This window comes from Artibeus jamaicensis, unplaced genomic scaffold, assembly GCF_021234435.1.
Source record: "Artibeus jamaicensis isolate MK-2021 breed Jamaican fruit bat unplaced genomic scaffold, CSHL_Jam_final scaffold_3307, whole genome shotgun sequence".
NCBI classification, from domain to species: domain Eukaryota; kingdom Metazoa; phylum Chordata; class Mammalia; order Chiroptera; family Phyllostomidae; genus Artibeus; species Artibeus jamaicensis.
Window position 1 is genome coordinate 7348849 of NW_026522040.1, and position 17871 is coordinate 7366719.

At 60.0% G+C, this 17871-nt stretch overlaps 1 protein-coding gene across 5 annotated transcripts; it reads left to right on the top strand.

Moving 5' to 3' along the window:
- The first annotated feature begins 1079 nt into the window (after positions 1-1079).
- On the top strand, positions 1080-17444 carry IMPDH1 (inosine monophosphate dehydrogenase 1). 5 transcript variants are annotated; one of them, XM_037167733.2, is made up of 16 exons: positions 1080-1380; positions 5756-5857; positions 8174-8222; positions 10074-10175; positions 10323-10397; positions 10702-10908; positions 11044-11131; positions 11891-12090; positions 12727-12817; positions 13047-13142; positions 14453-14596; positions 14707-14851; positions 15171-15314; positions 15444-15527; positions 16047-16063; positions 16707-17444. In XM_037167733.2, exons 1-16 carry the CDS (start codon positions 1211-1213, stop codon positions 16805-16807), a joined length of 1815 nt encoding a protein of 604 aa, XP_037023628.2. In that variant the 5' UTR covers positions 1080-1210; the 3' UTR covers positions 16808-17444. The 5 variants fall into 5 exon arrangements, with proteins under 5 accessions (XP_037023628.2, XP_037023629.2, XP_037023631.2 ...); XM_037167734.2 differs by having other exon boundaries at positions 5759-5857; XM_037167735.2 differs by lacking the exon at positions 1080-1380 and adding an exon at positions 1848-2172 and having other exon boundaries at positions 5759-5857.
- Positions 17445-17871: the final 427 nt, after the last annotated feature.

Genomic DNA, 17871 nt, shown 5'->3' on the forward strand with positions numbered 1-17871 from the left:
TGGGTGTGCGCATGTGCAGGGAAAGGTACTGCGAAGGACAGAATTGAAGATCTTACCATTGTGTCAGTTCAGTTTCCTTTGCGATATAGTTGCTGATCCGTGTCTCTGCCTTTTCGAAACACACCCTCAATCACCCATTTGTTTACCATTTGCTTTCTCGGATTCTGTGTTTTAAAAAGTATATGGTGTAAAAATTGTCCACTTTATTTCACTCACTGTCTTCTGAAAGAAATTGCCTGATAGCAAAAGCTTGTGTTTGTCACCTTTGCTAGGTGATCAGTCACCAGCCAACAAAGATTGGCAATGGTATGATAGGAAAAGGTGTGCTCCCCCGTCAGCAGGTGGCCAGGCGCGAGCCCCTGTGTGCGCCTCCCCGGTTGTGGGGAACCTTGAATGGGGGCAGGCACGCCCCTTTCCTTAAGGGGTCTGCAGCCTTATCTCTTTCTTCCTCAGGTAGTGGCAGGTAAGAATGGAGGAAAATCTACTTTCCTCCTGTTTAAGGCTTTTAAAAAAGATTTTATTTATTTTTAGAGAGAGGGGAAGGGTCTGAGAAAGAGAGGGAGAGAAACATCAACGAGACACCCCCAACCCGGACCGGGCAGCAACCCAGGCATGTGCACCAACCAGGAATGGAACCTGTGACTTTTTGCTTTGTGGGCCACACCCAAGCAACTGAGCCACACCGACCAGGGCTAAGGATCTGTGTTGGATAGACAAAGTGGGCAGAAGCAGAGGGAAGTGGGTGGTCCCTGCTCATCTTGCCCTGACCAGGGAGGGGGGCCTGCAGCTAGCCGATAGGAGCCGCCCCCAAGTAGCAGGCCCACGTTTGTGACAGGCTAGGGACCGGCACAAAACACGAAGAAAACCCCGGGTTCTGGAGACGCATTGCCCTCCTTTCCTTTTCTGGTTTTCTTCAGAAGGGACCAGGAGAACCTGGAAGGCGGGGAAGGGGCGGGGGTCCCCTCACTGATTCCTGGTTGGGAGAGCCCGGCCGAGCCTGTGCTGCCGCTCGGAGGGCCCGGGAGGGGGGCCGGCCCGGGCGGAGTCCTGAGGACTCCGGATCCTCCCTCCCCGGAGCTGCCCCGCCCTCGGCTCGCGAGCCCCGTCCGGGGAACGCAGGCCGGGCCGCGGAGGCGCGCTCACACCCCAGCGGGGGCCGGGGCAGCCTCCGGAGGAGAGGCTTCTACCCTCCCCGAAGCGTGGGCTCCGCATGGAGGGGCCGCTCGCTCTGCCCGCCGGGTCCGGGCCACTCTCGCCGCTGCTGCCGGGAGGCGGAGCCGCTGCTGTTCCGGAGCCTGGGACCGGGCAACCCCTGGGACACAAGACGGTGGCGCAGCGGTGCGGCGCCCGCCTGCTGCAGGCCGGCTACGCGCCCGAGAGGTGACGCCCAGGGCAGAGCGCGCGGGGCGCGTCCGGGGCGGGCGCGGCGGCTCCGGAACCCGCAGCGCTGCGGGGAGGGGAGGGCAGGGCAGACCCCAGCACCCCGGCCCTCTGACCCGCTCTGCCTCCAACTTCCCGGAACGGGGCTCAGACGCCGCGCGCCCAGCTTTGGCTGGGGCGTGCAGGTGGGCGCCGTGCAAAGAGTTCGGTGCGGCTTCGCACCGGGGAGCAAAGTGGAGAAATGCTTCCTAGAATCTTAGCCCTGGATCAGACTTCGACCACACACCGCCGACACCAGGCCGCAGCGGCTTCAACTACAGGGTTCAAAGGGGGCTTGTCGGAGTCCCTGACCAACTTTGCTTACTCCTTAGCTGTTTCCTCCTAGAACTATCTTCAGAGCCTTCTTACTGGCAGGTGTAGGCGTCCAGATGGACGGTCTCCTCAGAGCTGGGTGAGGATACAGTCCCCTCCTCACCATTCATTGAGGTCTGTTAAGGCTGCTGGCGCAGCTCACTCCACGGTCTCTCCTTAAGCTTCAGGACCCTCTCCTCGCCTTAGTCTGCCGGGGTGTGTAAGGGGCATCGGAGACAGAGTGGGGGAGTTGAGCTGGGCGCGGGATGGAGGGGGGAGGCTGGCTGAAAAGGAGACAGTGAATAATCTCTAGATTGTATCACAGCTTGAAATGCAATCCCACTGTCCTTCCGGTCCAGAGGATTTGGACGTCTTTCTCTGCTCCATCTGTTGGTGCTCAGCAGCCTGGGGAGGTGACCTGGAAGCTGGGTTTGCTGCAGGGTGTGCGGGGCTGGGGGGGGGGGGAGGATGGGCTGAGGGGGGGCGGTTAGGGCAGAATCAGCCCTGCAGCTCTGCCCAGGGGCTGGCTTATTATGTAAGAACTTTTAAGGGTTTATTAAGGGGCTGCTGGGTCAAGCCTGAGGGCTCTTGCCTCCGTAAGCTGCCTCTTTAGAATTGATTCAGGTTTGGGCCATCTTATCCTTCCTCTCATGTTAGAAACCCAGCTACTAGGGCTCAGGGTCCAGGAGACAGAGAGAGGCCAGGGGAGGTGAGGGAGTGGGCTGGAGCACCTGGGGCCTGAGGGAGGCGGGGCCTTGGCCACAGCAGGTGTTGTAGAAGTATGTTTCAGAATTCTTTCCGAATTCAGACCCGGCCCACGTAGGAGCATCCCTTCTCTGCCCGCAGTGGCCACCCCCACCTTACACCAAGCTCCACATAGCCTGTGGAAAACCTGAGCCCCAGGCAGGTGGTGTCATGAGATTCAAAACCTGCTGGCTAGACCTCCATCTGCTGTCACTGGCTTAGAGCTGTGGCAGCCTTAGAGCCGTGGAAGAGGGCAGGGTTCCGTGACAAGTCCTGGGTTTGGGGTCCGAATGACTGCTGTCTGGTGTGTGCTTGGGCAGCCCTGCCCCCTGTTCCAGCTCGACAATGCCAGTGTTGTTATTGCCGCCCCCTCTGCCACCTCCCCACCCAGAACTCCCCCAATCCTCCTCTTAAACATGTTTTGAAACCTTGTCCATTCAAACAGCCCAGACCAGGTAAAGACGTCCAGGCTGCCCACATGGACCTTGGTGCCCAGCTAGGACACCAGTCCCCTGCTACCCGGAGGAAGGGGCTGGGAGGGGCTTAGGCTGTCCTGCCCTGTTGCCCTCGCAGCTGCTAGGTGGGGAGACTCAAGGGACCAGCAGCCCTTCCTCGGGCCGAGGAGGCCCACTGGTTGCCTGGGTGTCTCCTCCCCAGAGAGGAAGTAGCTAAGGGAAGATCAGGAAGAGGGAGGAGGAAAGGGGGGAGGAGGGGGGCAGAGTGGATTAACAGTCTCTGGAAAAGGACAGCCTAACCCAGGGCTGAGCCCAGCAGCTTAAGAATAATGAGGAGCCTTGACATAGGTCAGAGCTGAAGGGGGTGTGGGGCAGCAGAGAAGGGGACTAAGGCTGTAAGGTCGGTTGTCACCAGGCAGGAGACCCTCCCACAGCTCAGCCTAGCAGCCTCCTCCCCTGGGTCTGAGTTCTAGGCTTGGACACATGTTGCTAGAGATGGCAGAGCCCAGCTGCTGTCCTGGACTGCAGCTCTGGTGGGGCCCTGAATGGTCCCCTAGCCATTTCTGACCCAGAGCAAATTCCTTAGAGCCCCAGGGAGACCTCAGGGACAGCCCGTGCTCTGCGCCTGCGGTGCCTTTACCTGGAATAACTCTGACTAGCCAGGGTGCTTCTCCAGCTGGTCCCACTACTCTGCCTCCAGGTGACCAGTACGAGGTTCTAGAGCTGGTCCCCTCAGGAGGACTCCCGTCCTGCATATGGCACATGCCCTCTGCCTGGGTCTATAAGAGCCGAGGAATGAGAAGTGTTCCCCAGGCGTCCTTGGCAAGCTAGCCTGGCAAAGAACCCAGCAGGCAGGCTCCCTTTCTGCCAGCGCCAGAGGGCCTTCAGAGACCCCCACCAGGAGACCCCCTGGGAGCTCCACTCACTGGTGGGGATGGTGTGTGCCATTGCCAACCTCCCAGTAAGAGGAAAGAGGACACTGCAGAAATCTGTGAACTACTCCCGCACTCCTGGCCTCGTGGGCCTCATCGCCCTTGCTCTGTGGGACGCCTCCTGCCCCCTCTGCATGCAGCTGGAACAGTCAGTGTTTTCCCAGTTGGGTGGGGGGGGTGTCACTGGGGGAGGCTGGGCATCCCGGGGAGCCTCGCCCTGGGCCTGGCTGCCACCACACTGCTGAGAGGTAAACAAACCCAGCCTCCCAGGGCTGGGGTGGGAGGGAGGGAGCACCACAGGCAGCCACCTTGCCAGGGAGAGGACTGTATTCAGGCCCAGCCTTTCTCTCACCTTGACAGGAAGTGAGCTGTGGGGACCACAGGAAGAGGAGGGAGGGAGGAACAGGGGAGCTGGGGTGGGGGATCTACTCTCTAGTTTTGGTCAGAGAGTAGCATTAGCAGTTCTGGTCACCTAAGAGCACAGGCGGCAAACACAAGGCCCGCAGGTCGAACCGTCCCTCCACCTTGTTTAATCCCGCCTGCACCTTGTTTCCACCCAGCGGCAGTGCTGGGCTCTCGCTTAACTGTGAAGGAGCAGTTACATTTATACAGCCCTAAAATTACATCCGGCCTTTTGAAGGCAACTGTGAGGCTGATGTAGCCCCCCGTGAACATGAGTTTGACACCCCTGCCTAAGAGGGAAGGGTCTGTCTGCTGCCACCCTCCTCCTCCCATTTGGATCCATTTGCTGTCAATCTCCCTGCTCCCTTGTAGGAGTCTGAGTCTTGCTGGGTCCATAGGACCACCAGATGTCTGCTTTGGCTACTTCTCAAAATTTCTCTAGGCTTTGTCCTAATTTGGGTGCATCCTTACCTGTGTAAGTCAGGCCTGTGAGCCTCCTTCTTTTCCCACAACTCTAACCTCCCACGAAACACATTTCTCCCTCTGGTATTCATACTGCTTTCAGAACTGGGGACAGGGATGTCACACTGAAGAACTGGATGAGAGTCAGAGGCAGGACCCCCCCCCCCTCGTTGCTTTCTGAACTGTGGATTTTGCATCTGTAAAGTGGAGATACCTAATAGTTGGCAATTAATAGGTTATAGAATGAATGTGATCATTTATGAAAAATGCCTCGTAAACTGCAGAGGGCTTTCAAGGCCACCCTAAGGTCAGGGAGTGGCACTGTTAAGAATGTCCTCCTTCTAGCAATAATGTTAGGTCGATGGGGGCGGGGGGCGGGGCAGGCAGGCTACACTGCAGGGAGTGTGCATCCTCAAACTCCTGTGTGATAGGCAGCTGTTGGCCCAGGCAGTTCCTCAGAGCTTCGGACTTCTGATCAGAGTCTGGTCCTTAGTCTTGGGGAAAGGCAAAGCTTGTTAGAGGTACCCCTGGGGGTGGGGAATAGGTCCAGGGGAGACTCAGGCCGGTGGAAACCGGGCGGACTGGGGTGGCCCAAGCAGGAGGCCAGCCCGGGACGCGCTGCAAAGGCCTAGGAGGCGGGACCAGGAGCGCGGAGGGGGCGTGTCCCGTCCTGGCTCAGCCCCCACCCCCTCTGAACTCATATCCCTTTTCCTCAACCCTGGCCCACCGGGCCACTGTGCCACTGCAGGTGGCTCAAAATGCGCGCGCACTGGGTGGCAGCTGGGCCGGGCTCTTCAAGGCTCTTTGTGCGGAGCTGGGTGGAGGTGGCGGAGTCCCAGGGGAGGGACTAGAGCAGAGGGCGGTGCCCAGGGCCCGCCTGGCCCGCCTCGCCCGCGGCCGCAGCGTGGCCACAGCGTCAGCAGCAGCAGCAGCAGCAGCACCAGCACCAGCAGCAGCAGCAGCACCAGCACAGCAGCCGCAGCGGGGCGGCCCGTGCGGATGTTTATGTCGGGCCGCGGTGTCTCTCAGCAGCATGGCGGATTACCTGATCAGCGGAGGCACCGGCTACGTGCCCGAGGACGGGCTCACTGCGCAGCAGCTGTTCGCCAACGCCGACGGTCTCACCTACAAGTAAGCGCAGGGGCCTCGGCCCCGCTTGGGTGCACGAACCAGCGCTGTGATCCCCTGACTCGGGCCCTGCACATGCAACGCTCCCCCTTCAGTGACAACCACGTTCCCGGGCCGGATGCGGGCCCCTTGCGCGGGGAGGGGCCGTGGGGAGGGCCGGGCAAGGGAAGGAAGGCCGCGCGTGCAGTGCAGACGGACGTGGCACAACGACAGTGCGGCCCTAGGTGCCATGCCCCGTTTCTGGCTGGATCCAGTCCCCTCCCCCTCTCGTGGGCATTTTGGCTGCACAGAGGGGCCTTGGGGTGCGTGGGAACAGGAGATGTGGGAGTTACTGAGACTTTTACCAGACCTCAGTCCAGGACATCCTCTCTCTGTTTCACTCACAGCTTCTCGAGGAGGGCAGGGTGGTCCTAGGGCCCAGCTACGACTGCTGCTTGGGTGTAGCCCCCAGGAGAGACCCTGATAGACAGTAGGGATGGTTCCTTTTTTCCACTGCCCAGCCCTCTTTCCACTTGGCCCCTGCCGGTCCACAGGTTAGCACTACAGCCACCACGGGCATGAGTATTCTGTGACTGCCCCCCCCCAGCCCACCCCACAGGGGAATTTGGAGGAGATGAAGAACTATCTATTTGCCTCTGGCTTAGTTTGCTTTTCCAAGGGCCCTGGGCCAGTTGTCCAGCCGGCTGCAGGCCTGGCACTAGCTCTCCTCCTGGCTGTCCTGCCCATGCCAGGAAGGAGCATCGGAACGACGGACCCGGGTGGAGTGGGTATGCTGTTCAGCCAAGAGCACCCGCCTCCCCCCCCCCTTCACCATCTCCTGCCAGTCCCTGCCCTTGCCTGTGAGCACTCCTGCTGGGCAGGCAGTTTCCCTAGACACCAAGATACCAGGTCACGCCTGAGGAGTGTCTCCTCCTGCCTGCCTGTAGCTGGGGTGCGGGCCAGGTGAGGGATGTATATAATACCTAGAAAATGCCAAGCGGCCCAGACTCTTGCATTTCTTCTCCAGCTTCTAAGTGAGTCACACAGCTTCCTCGCTGTACAGAAGGAAGGGCTACCAAGGGGCGGGGGCAGTTAGGAATTTCTTCTTTGCTGGTCTTTGATGAGTGGGGAGAGAGTTATCTCTTTGATGTGTTTTTTCACTGGAGTCTGCCAAGGAAACCCCTTGAGGAAATTTCTGGGAGTTGCTCTTGGCCCTGAGGCAGGTTAAAGACCTGCCCCTCCCATTCACCCTGTTGCTTTTCCTTCCTGTGCTGGGTGCATGTGCTTTGCTTAGTCAGGTTGGGAACATTCCTGAAATCTGGAGCATTTGCTTTGCAGGGCGTCTGTGGAGGCCCTGTGATTTCAGGTGTGTGGAACCCGGGCGAGCCCCTGGGCCGTGGCACTGTGCTTCGCCACACTCGTGCAGGCCTCCACCCCTCTTCTGGGGCTTGCCGTGACCGTGGCCCACCCTGGCTGGGGCCCAGAGTTCTCGTCCTAACCGTAAGGCCCCTTCCTCTCCTTCCCCACCTCCGGCCGCATCCGTTGGTGGCTCCACTCCAACTGGGCAGGCACTCACCGATGCCTCCTCGGTCAGAACATGCCCTGCCCTGGTGCGGCTTGTGGGAGCTGAGCAGCCCTGACCCTCGGCTGCGTGCGTGCATCTTCTCCTGTGCGGCGTTCGTGCCACGCTGCACTTCTAACTGTTCTCACGTTCATTCCGTGTTGACTTGTTGTCCCTCCCTATCAAGATTGAGAAGTTTTGCCCTGGCTGGTGTGGCTCAGTGGGTCGAGCATCATCCCACAAGCCAAAGGGTCACCAGTTCAATTCCTAGTCTCAGGACACACAGGCCTGCGTTGTGGGCCAGGTCGCCCAGTTGGGGATGTATGAGAAGCCACCCATCAGTGTTTATCTTGCACATCAATGTTTCTCTCCTTCCCTCTCTCTTCCTTTAAAAATAAATAATAAATAAATAAAATCTTTTAAAAAGATGGAGAAGTTTTCAAGGGCAAGCGCTGTATCTGCTATGCGTGGCATTGTGGGAACTTCTGTGTCCCTTGAGGAACTCTGAGCCCTGGAGGCAGTGGACACTGTGGGCAAACTGCCTTGCCGGTGCGCCGGGCCCGCAAGCCTTCCTTTGGCCGTAGCTCTCTGAGCTGGAGTCAGCAAGATGTTGGCGGGGGGAGCACAAGGGTGCTTCAGCCCTAAAGGGGCAGCAGGGGTCAGAGGGTCCCAGTCTCCACCCCTCTCCCCAACTCCACGCTGCCTCCCATGGCGTGGCAGGCCCCGCCCCTTTCCAGCACCCTTCTCACCCAGTAACACTCACTTTTCTCTCTTCACAGCGACTTCCTGATTCTCCCAGGATTCATAGACTTCATAGCTGATGAGGTGGTGAGTACCTCTTCTGCTGACCAGGAGGAGAGGGGCTGTGCCTATGATGAAAGAGGCTGATTTCTTGCTCAAGGGGCGGGGGGATGTGGGAGAGACTTTTCTTGGGAAGGTGGTGGATGTATCCTTTATTGCTGCCGGAGAAGCTGGCACAGTGCAGTAAGTTATGCTCAATGGGGCAGAGGCAGCTGTGGGGACTCGGGTACCCTGGGGGGTGGGCCTGGCGTAGGGTCAGAGGGTTCTCCTTCACTGACAGAGCCAGCCATGAGGCTCAGAAGGTCCTGGGAGGGGGTGGGCATGCACATGGCTGCGCTATTGTCATAGACCAGAAGGATTTGGTATCACCTAAAATGCTGAGTAAGGACATGACAGAAGTCAGTAAAATTATGGAGACTTTGAATGAGGGGGGCACACTTGTTCATGGATCCAAATATATAAGAACTGGCAAAAGGTTGAAGAAGTTGGATTTTCGACAATTCCAAGGCAACACGGGTCCTTGCTCGCTGGAGGGGCTCAGCTGTAAGCCACGCGAAGGGACAATGCCCTTTAAGTAATTAACACATGACACACTCACAGAAGCCAGGGGGTAGTGCTCAGGGATGTAACGCATTACATAGCAGTCGGTCTATGATGAGTTCGTACGCACCAAAAAAATCTTTCCTCTTGTCACTGTTACCACTGAGTTTACTTAGGTCTGGTTCTCATGAAAGGGCAGAGGGCCTGCGTGTGCCCGGGTCACTTGTGTACTCCAAGCCGTGTAGCCAGTGCTGACCCAAACAGATTCGTAAAGGGGAATTTGGGCTGTTCCTGATATTTGCCTTACGACAGCAACCAGGAAGCCTTCTTGGCTCAGCTGTTCAGCTTAACAAAGGTTACCAAGCACGCTGGCTTCGTGCCAGACCCTGGGCAGGGTGCTAGGAAAAGAGAGATGGAGAAGATCCCTCCCGGCCATCCACGGTGTCCCACCCTGCCGCCTCTGCGGGAAGGCTGTGCTCTTCCTCCGTGTGACGGGAGGGGAGAAGGAGGAGTTTTCTAGACTCTGGGCTCAGGGTTCTGAACCAGGGCCTGTGGACGGACTTCAGGGGCTTGTGAATCTCCGAAGATTATATACCAAAGTCTGTGTCTGCACGTTCTGGGGTCTGAGATCCATAGAGGGTGGCCTGGATGGCAGGATCTGGCCCTCCCTACCATTCATAGGCAGATGGCTCCCGAAGCGTACTTGCAACCTTGACCTTTCCTTGAACTGCAGCGCCTTAGTCATCTCCTCTCCTGGATGCCTGAAGACTCTCCTGCCTCGCTCTCCCAGGCATGGCATTTTCCGCATGGACCTGCCCCTCCTTTTCCTGAGACACACCCCCAGCCCGTGGCGTCTCTTCTCAGAATCCAAACTCCTGCCCTTGGCTTTCGAGGCTACAGTCCCTTGCCCCCGCCCCCACCTGCCTCTCACCTCTGCCCCATGCCCCCTGCCCCTCTCCCTTCCCTCTACTCCACGAGCCTTGTTCTTTCTTAAACACACCACAGGAAGACATGGACTCTGAGACTGCTTTCACGAACGGCTCCCCCTGCCCGGAACGACAGTCCCTCGGACTTGGACTGGCTTCCCCAGCCACCACGTTCCTCTTTCAATGGGCACCCCGCTTTCTTGCTTTTCTTTGGAGCCTTCATCCTGACTGAAATCACTTTGTACCTGTGTTTCGAGTAGATTTTAAACTCTGGGGGCGACAGCGGGGGCCCCACCCACTATGTTCACTGCTGTGTTCCCAGGCCTGTCCTGGTGCCGGGTACGCGCAGAAGCTCGGTGCGTGTTTGCTGAGTGAACGATAAAGCTCACATAGACCGTGCCTTCACCCTCAGGACCTGACTTCGGCTCTGACTCGGAAGATCACGCTGAAGACACCGCTGATCTCCTCCCCCATGGACACTGTGACAGAGGCTGACATGGCCATCGCTATGGCTGTGAGTCTGGCACCTGGGTGGGGACCCCGGGGTTGAGGGGCCTGAATAGGGTGGGCCTGTATCAGGAGGAATGGGAACCAGAGGTGGGGTTTGCAGAGAGAGGAGGGCGGGGCTCCTGGCTCTGACCCCGCTTCCCTTCCACCCCAGCTGATGGGCGGTATTGGGTTCATTCACCACAACTGCACTCCGGAGTTCCAGGCCAATGAGGTGCGGAAGGTCAAGGCAAGTACCAGACCCGTCCCCAGACAGGAGATGCCACCTGGCCCCGCAACTCACAGACCCTCTCAGCCTCCCTTGCCAGCCTCACAGGCTGGTGCATTCCCTAGCTGATTGCTGTGGGGTCTTGTCTGTCCTTCTCCACATGGGGGCAGAGGGCCCAGCCCTCATTTCCCACGGGTCCCTCACCCCATTGAGGGCCCGGGCTTCTCTGTGGCAAGGCCAGGGCCCCCTCTGCCCGCCTGTGATCAGGCTGTGCACCATCTCCAGCGATCTCCCAGCCTTTTCCTTCCTCTGTCTTTGCCCACAGAAATTTGAACAGGGTTTTATCACAGACCCTGTGGTGCTGAGCCCCTCACACACCGTGGGCGACGTGCTGGAGGCTAAGATCCGGCACGGCTTCTCTGGCATCCCCATCACGGAGACAGGCACCATGGGCAGCAAGCTGGTGGGCATCGTCACCTCCCGAGACATTGACTTTCTTGCAGAGAAGGAGCACACCACCCTCCTCAGTGAGGTACCTGTAGGGCAGGGGAAGCTTGGCTGGGGCAGAGAGAGGGCCCCAAGGTGTCTGTGACCAAGGACCAGAGGGAGGTCTGGCTCCCTTCTCTCTCACCTGCCAACCTGCAGGCAAATGTTCCCGGCCCCACAGGTGATGACAACACGGAATGAGTTGGTGGTGGCTCCAGCCGGTGTGACGTTGAAAGAGGCAAATGAGATCCTGCAGCGCAGTAAGAGAGGTACCAGGAAGCAGGCAGGAAACCCAACGCCCCCAGTTCCTTCACAGCCCTGAGGGTTGTCCCAGCAACCCCACCAGGCCTTGGGGAAGGTTTGAGAGACCGCAGCCTGGAGCGTGATTCCTGAGGTCCTTTTCTTGGCTTAGGAAAGCCTGCCCCTTATTCAGCATCTTCAGTACGTCTCCCCCAAAACTAGTTCTGTGAAATATTCATCATGAAAAAGGGGCTCTTACAAGTGTGAAAAATGCCCTTGTCTGTAGTCCCCGTCTTGTGTGAAGAGCTGTCCATTCACTTACTGAAGGCTCAGAGAGGTCCTGCAGTTGAATGCATTTGACAATATTCTTTAGGTCCCTGTGGGAGGCACTGGGACGGCTCCCCCGGCCCCCACTGGAGTGTTCCCTGGGGGTGGAATTGTACAGGGCACGCGCTCCTGCCTGCAGGACGGCCTCACACTTGTGCCCTGGCTGGGTGCTTTCAACCATGGTGGCCCGTGGCCCAGCAGGTGAGAGGCTGCCCACCCAGCCTGGCCAGGCCGCAGGGCGGGGAGAGCGGCAGGAGCCCACTGCCTGCAAGGCTTTTTGGCTCCCTGTTCCTTGAGAAGAGGTCCAGGTGCTGAGGAGCGCTTGCTGGGTGGGTGCTGTCACCTAGCGGCTGGTTTGGGTACTTCAGTGGAATCTCTGGCGTGCGCCGTCCCCCACCCCTCAGCCCCCCCACCCCACCCCAGGCTGCTCCTTCATCTCACCTTTGCATTCCCCCCCGCAGGGAAGCTGCCCATTGTCAACGATCAAGATGAGCTAGTAGCCATCATTGCCCGCACCGACCTGAAGAAGAACCGGGACTACCCCCTAGCCTCTAAGGATTCCCACAAGCAACTCCTGTGCGGGGCAGCTGTGGGCACGCGCGAGGACGACAAATACCGCCTGGACCTGCTCACCCAGGCGGGCACCGATGTCATCGTGCTGGTACGGGCACTGCCCAGGAGCTGGAGGGTTCAGCGGAGTAGAGGCCTCGGAAGCCCCGGTTCGCCTCTAGTTAAGCCTGGAGTCAGAATTGGGAGTCAGTGGGGCTCCGGCAGCTGCGGCCAGCTGCGGGCTGCTCCCCAGCGGACCTTAATGGCTATAGCCCACATCATGGAGAACTTCCCACTTGCCAGGCCCTGCACGAAGACCTTGTGTCTCATTTAATCCTCCCAGCAGCCCCCTGGGTCCAATTACCACGCCCCTTGTCAGATGATAGACCGAGGAGGTTGGGCACTTGCCTTCCGGTAGCAGGGAGTGGGCAGCGGGTAGCGAGAAGCCAGGTGGTGGGAACGCGGTGGGCCCCAGGGAACCCCCCAGTGCGGCCGGGGTGGGCGTGGAAGGGCTCGTCTGCCCTGCGGCCCTGCACTAACGGTGTTTAACCTTTTGGGGAAGTGGGCTTTTTTGAGAATCAACTGAGAGCTGTCAAACGCCTTCCCAGGGGAAGAGCAAAAAGAACATTCTCACAACATTTTGTATGCGATTTCAGGAGTTTGTCCACTCAAGACACTCAGGAGTCCCCTCCCCCCAGGGCGGACCCTCAGCCGCCATAGCCTAAGCTATCCTGTCCCCTCCTCTCAGGACTCATCCCAAGGGAACTCTGCCTACCAGATCGCCATGGTCCACTATATCAAGCAGAAGTACCCCCACCTTCAGGTGATTGGGGGGAACGGTGAGTGTGGAGCCCCTCTCACCGCTGGCCCTCGCCCCCTCACTGTGTAACCTCCTGTCCCCAAGGTGGTGGCACCACTTCTGCAGGGGAGGCAGGGGGCTGAATGAGTGGGCTTTGGTCACTGTAGGTTGGGGATGGCGGGGACAGACTGGGGTCCCAGGGAGCTCCAGGGCAGGGTGGGGGCATCCTCACACTGTTCCTCTTCCTCTGGCCCTCCCTCCCACCGCAGTGGTGACGGCTGCTCAGGCCAAGAATCTGATCGATGCGGGAGTGGACGGGCTGCGTGTGGGCATGGGCTGCGGCTCCATCTGCATCACCCAAGAAGGTGGGTGTCGGTAGGAAAGTGACTGCCACTTGGAGCATCCCACTGGCCCTCCACAGGCCCTGGGGCCTCACTCTTGTCCCATGGACACATGCTGGGTGCTTGCTCTGCCAGGCCTCTTCCTGGGACGGTGGGTTCAGGGGTGACCCGGCCTTGGACTCTCCCTGTCCGGCCCACTCACTTGGGAGGAGCACGGTGAGACAAAGTCACTGAGGGATTTCGGTGTGCACCAGCCTGCTCTGCAGAATCTGGTCACGGAGGCCCAGGCTAGAGGCCCAAGCCTGGTGTGACTACTTCTCTGAGGGGCTTGTTGGAAGCCTGCTCAGGGTTGGTTTGGATCAGATACTTCAGACAGGGAGACAGCATGCCCTTGAATGCTAAGGTTATGTACCTCATCACCACGTGGTGATAGGGAGGGAGGGTTCTGCTAGTCACCACCAAGCCCCTTTGCAGGGAAGATTCCTGGACATGGAGAGTGGGACCCTGACATGTGCCCCCATGTGGCTGAGGGGTGCTCCCTGCAGCCTGGTGCCTGACTGCTGGGTCCTTGTTTGGCCCTAGGGAACAGGCCTGGCCGCTCTAGTGTAGGTCACTTCCCCAGAACACTAGGTGGCTCATTTGGGCTTCTCTGCCCAACACATCTCCCTTTCTGGTCCTCAAAGCCTCCGCTTTTCAGTGTCTGCCCTTCACTGTCGCTGACCGCCGTGGTGAAAGTGGGCCTTCCACTCAGTCACTTAAATAAAATTGGGCATGTGCTGTGTGTCAGGCCCCGTTCTGAACCCTGGGATGCAAGAGGGACGCACTGAAAGACCCCTCTGGAGAGGGCCTCTGCCCTGCTTTGGCTGGCCTCACGCCCTTTCCTGGATAAGTGCTGGTTCCTTAGAATTCCCACTTAAAACCTCTCACGTAAGGACCTTGGGCAATTAAACTTAAACAAATGAAAGTCGATACAAATGAGAGGAGAACAGGAGAATCTAGTAGCAGGCTTCACAAATGAAAGCTTCGGAGGGGAGCTTGTATTTGGAGAGAGGTGAGGCCCGGGCCGCGGGGCCTGAGTGCGCCTGCGTGGAAGGGGCACTGCCCTGCAGGCCGGTACAGACCCCTGCCCCATCAGAACTCCCCACAACGCTGTCATGAGTGGGGCGGTCTGGGTCCCTGGGATGACAGTCACCCTAGTGTTATTTGCTGCCCCCTGTCTTGTACCTAGGAAACAGCATCCAGCCCTGCCCCTTTTCCTCCCCTTAGAAGGGTGCAAGGAGGAAGGGGGCCCCTCTGTTGCCGTTGATGTCTCTGTCATGTGTCCCATCCCACAGTGATGGCCTGTGGCCGGCCTCAGGGCACTGCTGTGTATAAGGTGGCCGAGTACGCCCGGCGCTTCGGGGTGCCGGTCATAGCCGATGGCGGCATCCAGACTGTCGGGCACGTGGTCAAGGCCCTAGCCCTTGGAGCATCCACAGGTGAGGGGGTCTGCTGGGGACTGGGCAGGCCCGTGGGGGGGCTGAGAGCCAGAGGGGCAGCGGGAGGGCTGTGGGCCGAGGCACCGACCCCGCCCCTCCTTCCACGGCAGTGATGATGGGCTCCCTGCTCGCTGCCACCACGGAGGCGCCTGGTGAGTACTTCTTCTCGGACGGGGTGAGGCTCAAGAAGTACCGGGGCATGGGCTCCTTGGACGCCATGGAGAAGAGCAGCGGCAGCCAGAAGCGATACTTCAGGTGCCCTGCCCCTGAGCCCCGGCCCCAGGCAGATCAGCCCTCAACCCTTCGAGGGTCCATACATGCCTTTGACCTCCCAAGATGGCACTGAATCTCCATATTATATTTCTGAAAACTGAGTCACAGGGTCCAAGTAGCAGACCTGGGACCGTACCTGGGCCTCCTGACTCAGAGCCCTTGCTTTTTTATGCTTTAGCCCAGGGAGTGGCTGCTCTGGGGTCCTTCTGGGTGGTACCCCCTCTGATGGTACCCCTGAGAGGTGGGGTGGAGTCCCCCGAGCCATGGGTCACCTGGCTCAGTCTCCCCGCCCTCCACGCAGCGAGGGGGATAAGGTGAAGATCGCACAGGGCGTCTCCGGCTCCGTCCAGGACAAAGGCTCCATCCACAAGTTCCTGCCCTACCTCATCGCGGGGATCCAGCACGGCTGCCAGGACATCGGTGCCCGGAGCCTGTCTGTCCTGCGGTGAGTGCTGTGACCAGGGGGTAGCAGGCGGGGGGCGCCTGGGGGGCTCCTGGCTCCTGCATCCTCACTTCCCCCTCTCTCTCTCCTCCGCCCTTGGTGCCCTGATCTGCTCCGTCAACCTGCCTGCAGGTCCAGAATGTACTCAGGGGAGCTCAAGTTTGAGAAGAGGACCATGTCGGCTCAGATTGAGGGTGGTGTCCACGGCCTGCACTCGTAAGTGGTGGCCCCTGGCCCCAGCTGGCTGGCAGGGGGCTGGGCAGGTGGGGCTGTGGTTCAGGGACCGCGTGGGCCATCTGCACCAGAGATGGGCGCTGCTGCAGGATGTTCCCATCACCCTCTCCTACAGGGCTCAGCCTGCCCTTGAACCCTGCCCTTTGCCACTGGGCAGGCAGGCCCCTCCCTTCCCCTCAGGCATCTCCCCTGAGCAGGGCACAGGAGGTGCCCTCCTAGGCTCCTGCCCCTTGCTCGCTTAGAAGCTTGGTGGCCGGTGGCAGGAGCTGGCAGTGTTGGGTTCCTGCTGGTGGCAGCCCCCGGCGGGCAGGTATCAGCAGCGGGCATGACCCCTCCGGCAGGGAGAAGGGCCGAGAGACAGATGCCAGGGCCAGCGCAGGGGCGACCAGGGGTGGGGGCAGTGCTAGTGGCAGGTGTGTGGCCCCGCCTGGTAGAGGACCTGTCCCCTGAGGCATAGGCGGGCATCTAACCTGTGTCTCTTTCTGCCCCATCCTCCCATAGATATACCTTTCTGCCGTGTAAGTAACTGCGCTGCCCGGGCCAAGCGTAGAGTAGAGCAGGGGCACTTTGGGTGGGGGACCTGGGCTGGGGCAGGGGGAGGGGCACTGCATTGGGGGTGACACTGGGGTGTCATCCTGGGACATGGATCCCAGGACGAGCACCGTGGTGGGGGCAGCCAGCAGTGGCCCCTCCTCCGGCAGATACATCCCCTTCTGGAGCCCAGAGAGGAGATGTCCTTGACCGTGGGCTGAGGCTGCCCTGTCTTGGACTGGACCTGGTGACCACGAGGGGCCCAGGCCACTATGTGTGCAGGGGTGGGGAGGAGACTTGGGCAGCAGAGGTTCAGCTTGGTCTGAGCTCACTCTGTGAGGATGGGCCGCACCTTCCTGAGCCATCTCTCCACCCCGGTACTGAGGACAGTCCGCTCAGCTGTGGCTGTGGCCGAGGGAGCGCGGCTGTCTCAGGGCATGGGGCGGTCAGAGGCTCGGGGCTCCTGGCTCCTCCCGCCTGCCCGCCTCGGCCGGGCGGCAGGGCTTTGGAGTCCACTGCCTCTCCTGCATCCTCGGGCCCCGGGCGCCTCTGGGCGTGGGTGGGAGGACCTGGGAAGGGAGCGGGGTCCACATGCCCACTTTCAGTTCCCCTCTTGCCTTGTCCCCACAGTTACGAGAAGCGGCTGTACTGAGGACGGTGGTGGAGGCCGAGGTGGTGGAGGGGGTACGCCCCAGGGCCCCCCTTCAGGCCCAGCCTCCCTCCCAAACTGAGGAGTCCACAGATTTGCACTACAGGTTTCCCAGCTTCTTTCAAAGGAGTGAGGAGGGGAGGCCCCAGGGGTCCGTGGCCTCTCGCCGCGCATCCCCCAGAGTCAGGACTGCTCCTGGGGCTGGGCTGCCCTGGGAGCCTCTGGGTTCTCCCTTCCTCAGTCCCCTGAGCCCACCACCGGGGCTCTCAGGCCCTGCGCCTGCCTCAGGTCTTTCTCGCTGCAGCCTGCTCCGTCCGGCTCTCTCCCCTGGGACAGGGGGCCCCTCCTGGCTTCTCCTGTAGGGTACCTCCCTCCTCACCCCTACCCCAGAAATGGTGCTCTCCTGGCCCTGCCTCTGGCCCCTTCCTGGGCTGCTGCCCCCTCAGCCGTGGGGCACTTTTGGGCTCCTTACCTAGGCCAGAGGGAGGTCTCTGCCCCCTTCCCCTGGCCCTAGGCTCTCTGCTCCTCAGGCCACTCCCCCTGTTCCCCGCCCTGGGGAGGAGGCAGCCCATCATTCCTGACTCACCACCATCCCCAGGTATACCGAGCCCGCCCTCTCCTCTCAGCTGCAGTTGAAGGCTTTAACTTTGCACACTTTGGGTCAGAGTTACGTCATTGTATATGAAACAATCTGAATAAATCAAGTGGTCGCAACTCCATTCTGTTTCTGTCCTTGGTCCACTGGGCAGCTGGGCCCCCCATCCTAGTGGTGAGCTGGAGCCCAGCGCCCCATCAGAGTTGGGCCTGGCGGGGTGGGGGGCAGGCCCAGCCTCCTCCTGAGAGGTGATGAGGGCCTTTTGGTACTCCAGGGGCTACTGGTGCAGGTGGGCCACACGGCAGGAGGTCTCCCAGACCTGCTGCCAGCTGGCCAGAGGCTCGTGCAGGTGGGCAGTGCTGCAGAGGGGGTCATCGAGGCCGTGGGAGACAGGCGTCGGGGGCCCCTCACCTCAGCTTCTAGAAAGTACTCAGCACCGCCTGGTAATGGCGATGGCCCAGCCCAGCACAGATGGGATTAGATCAAGGCCGTGGCCCTGACCGCCAGGCCTAGGGCCTCAGTCTCTTGCACTGAGGTGCCCCTGTGGGTAC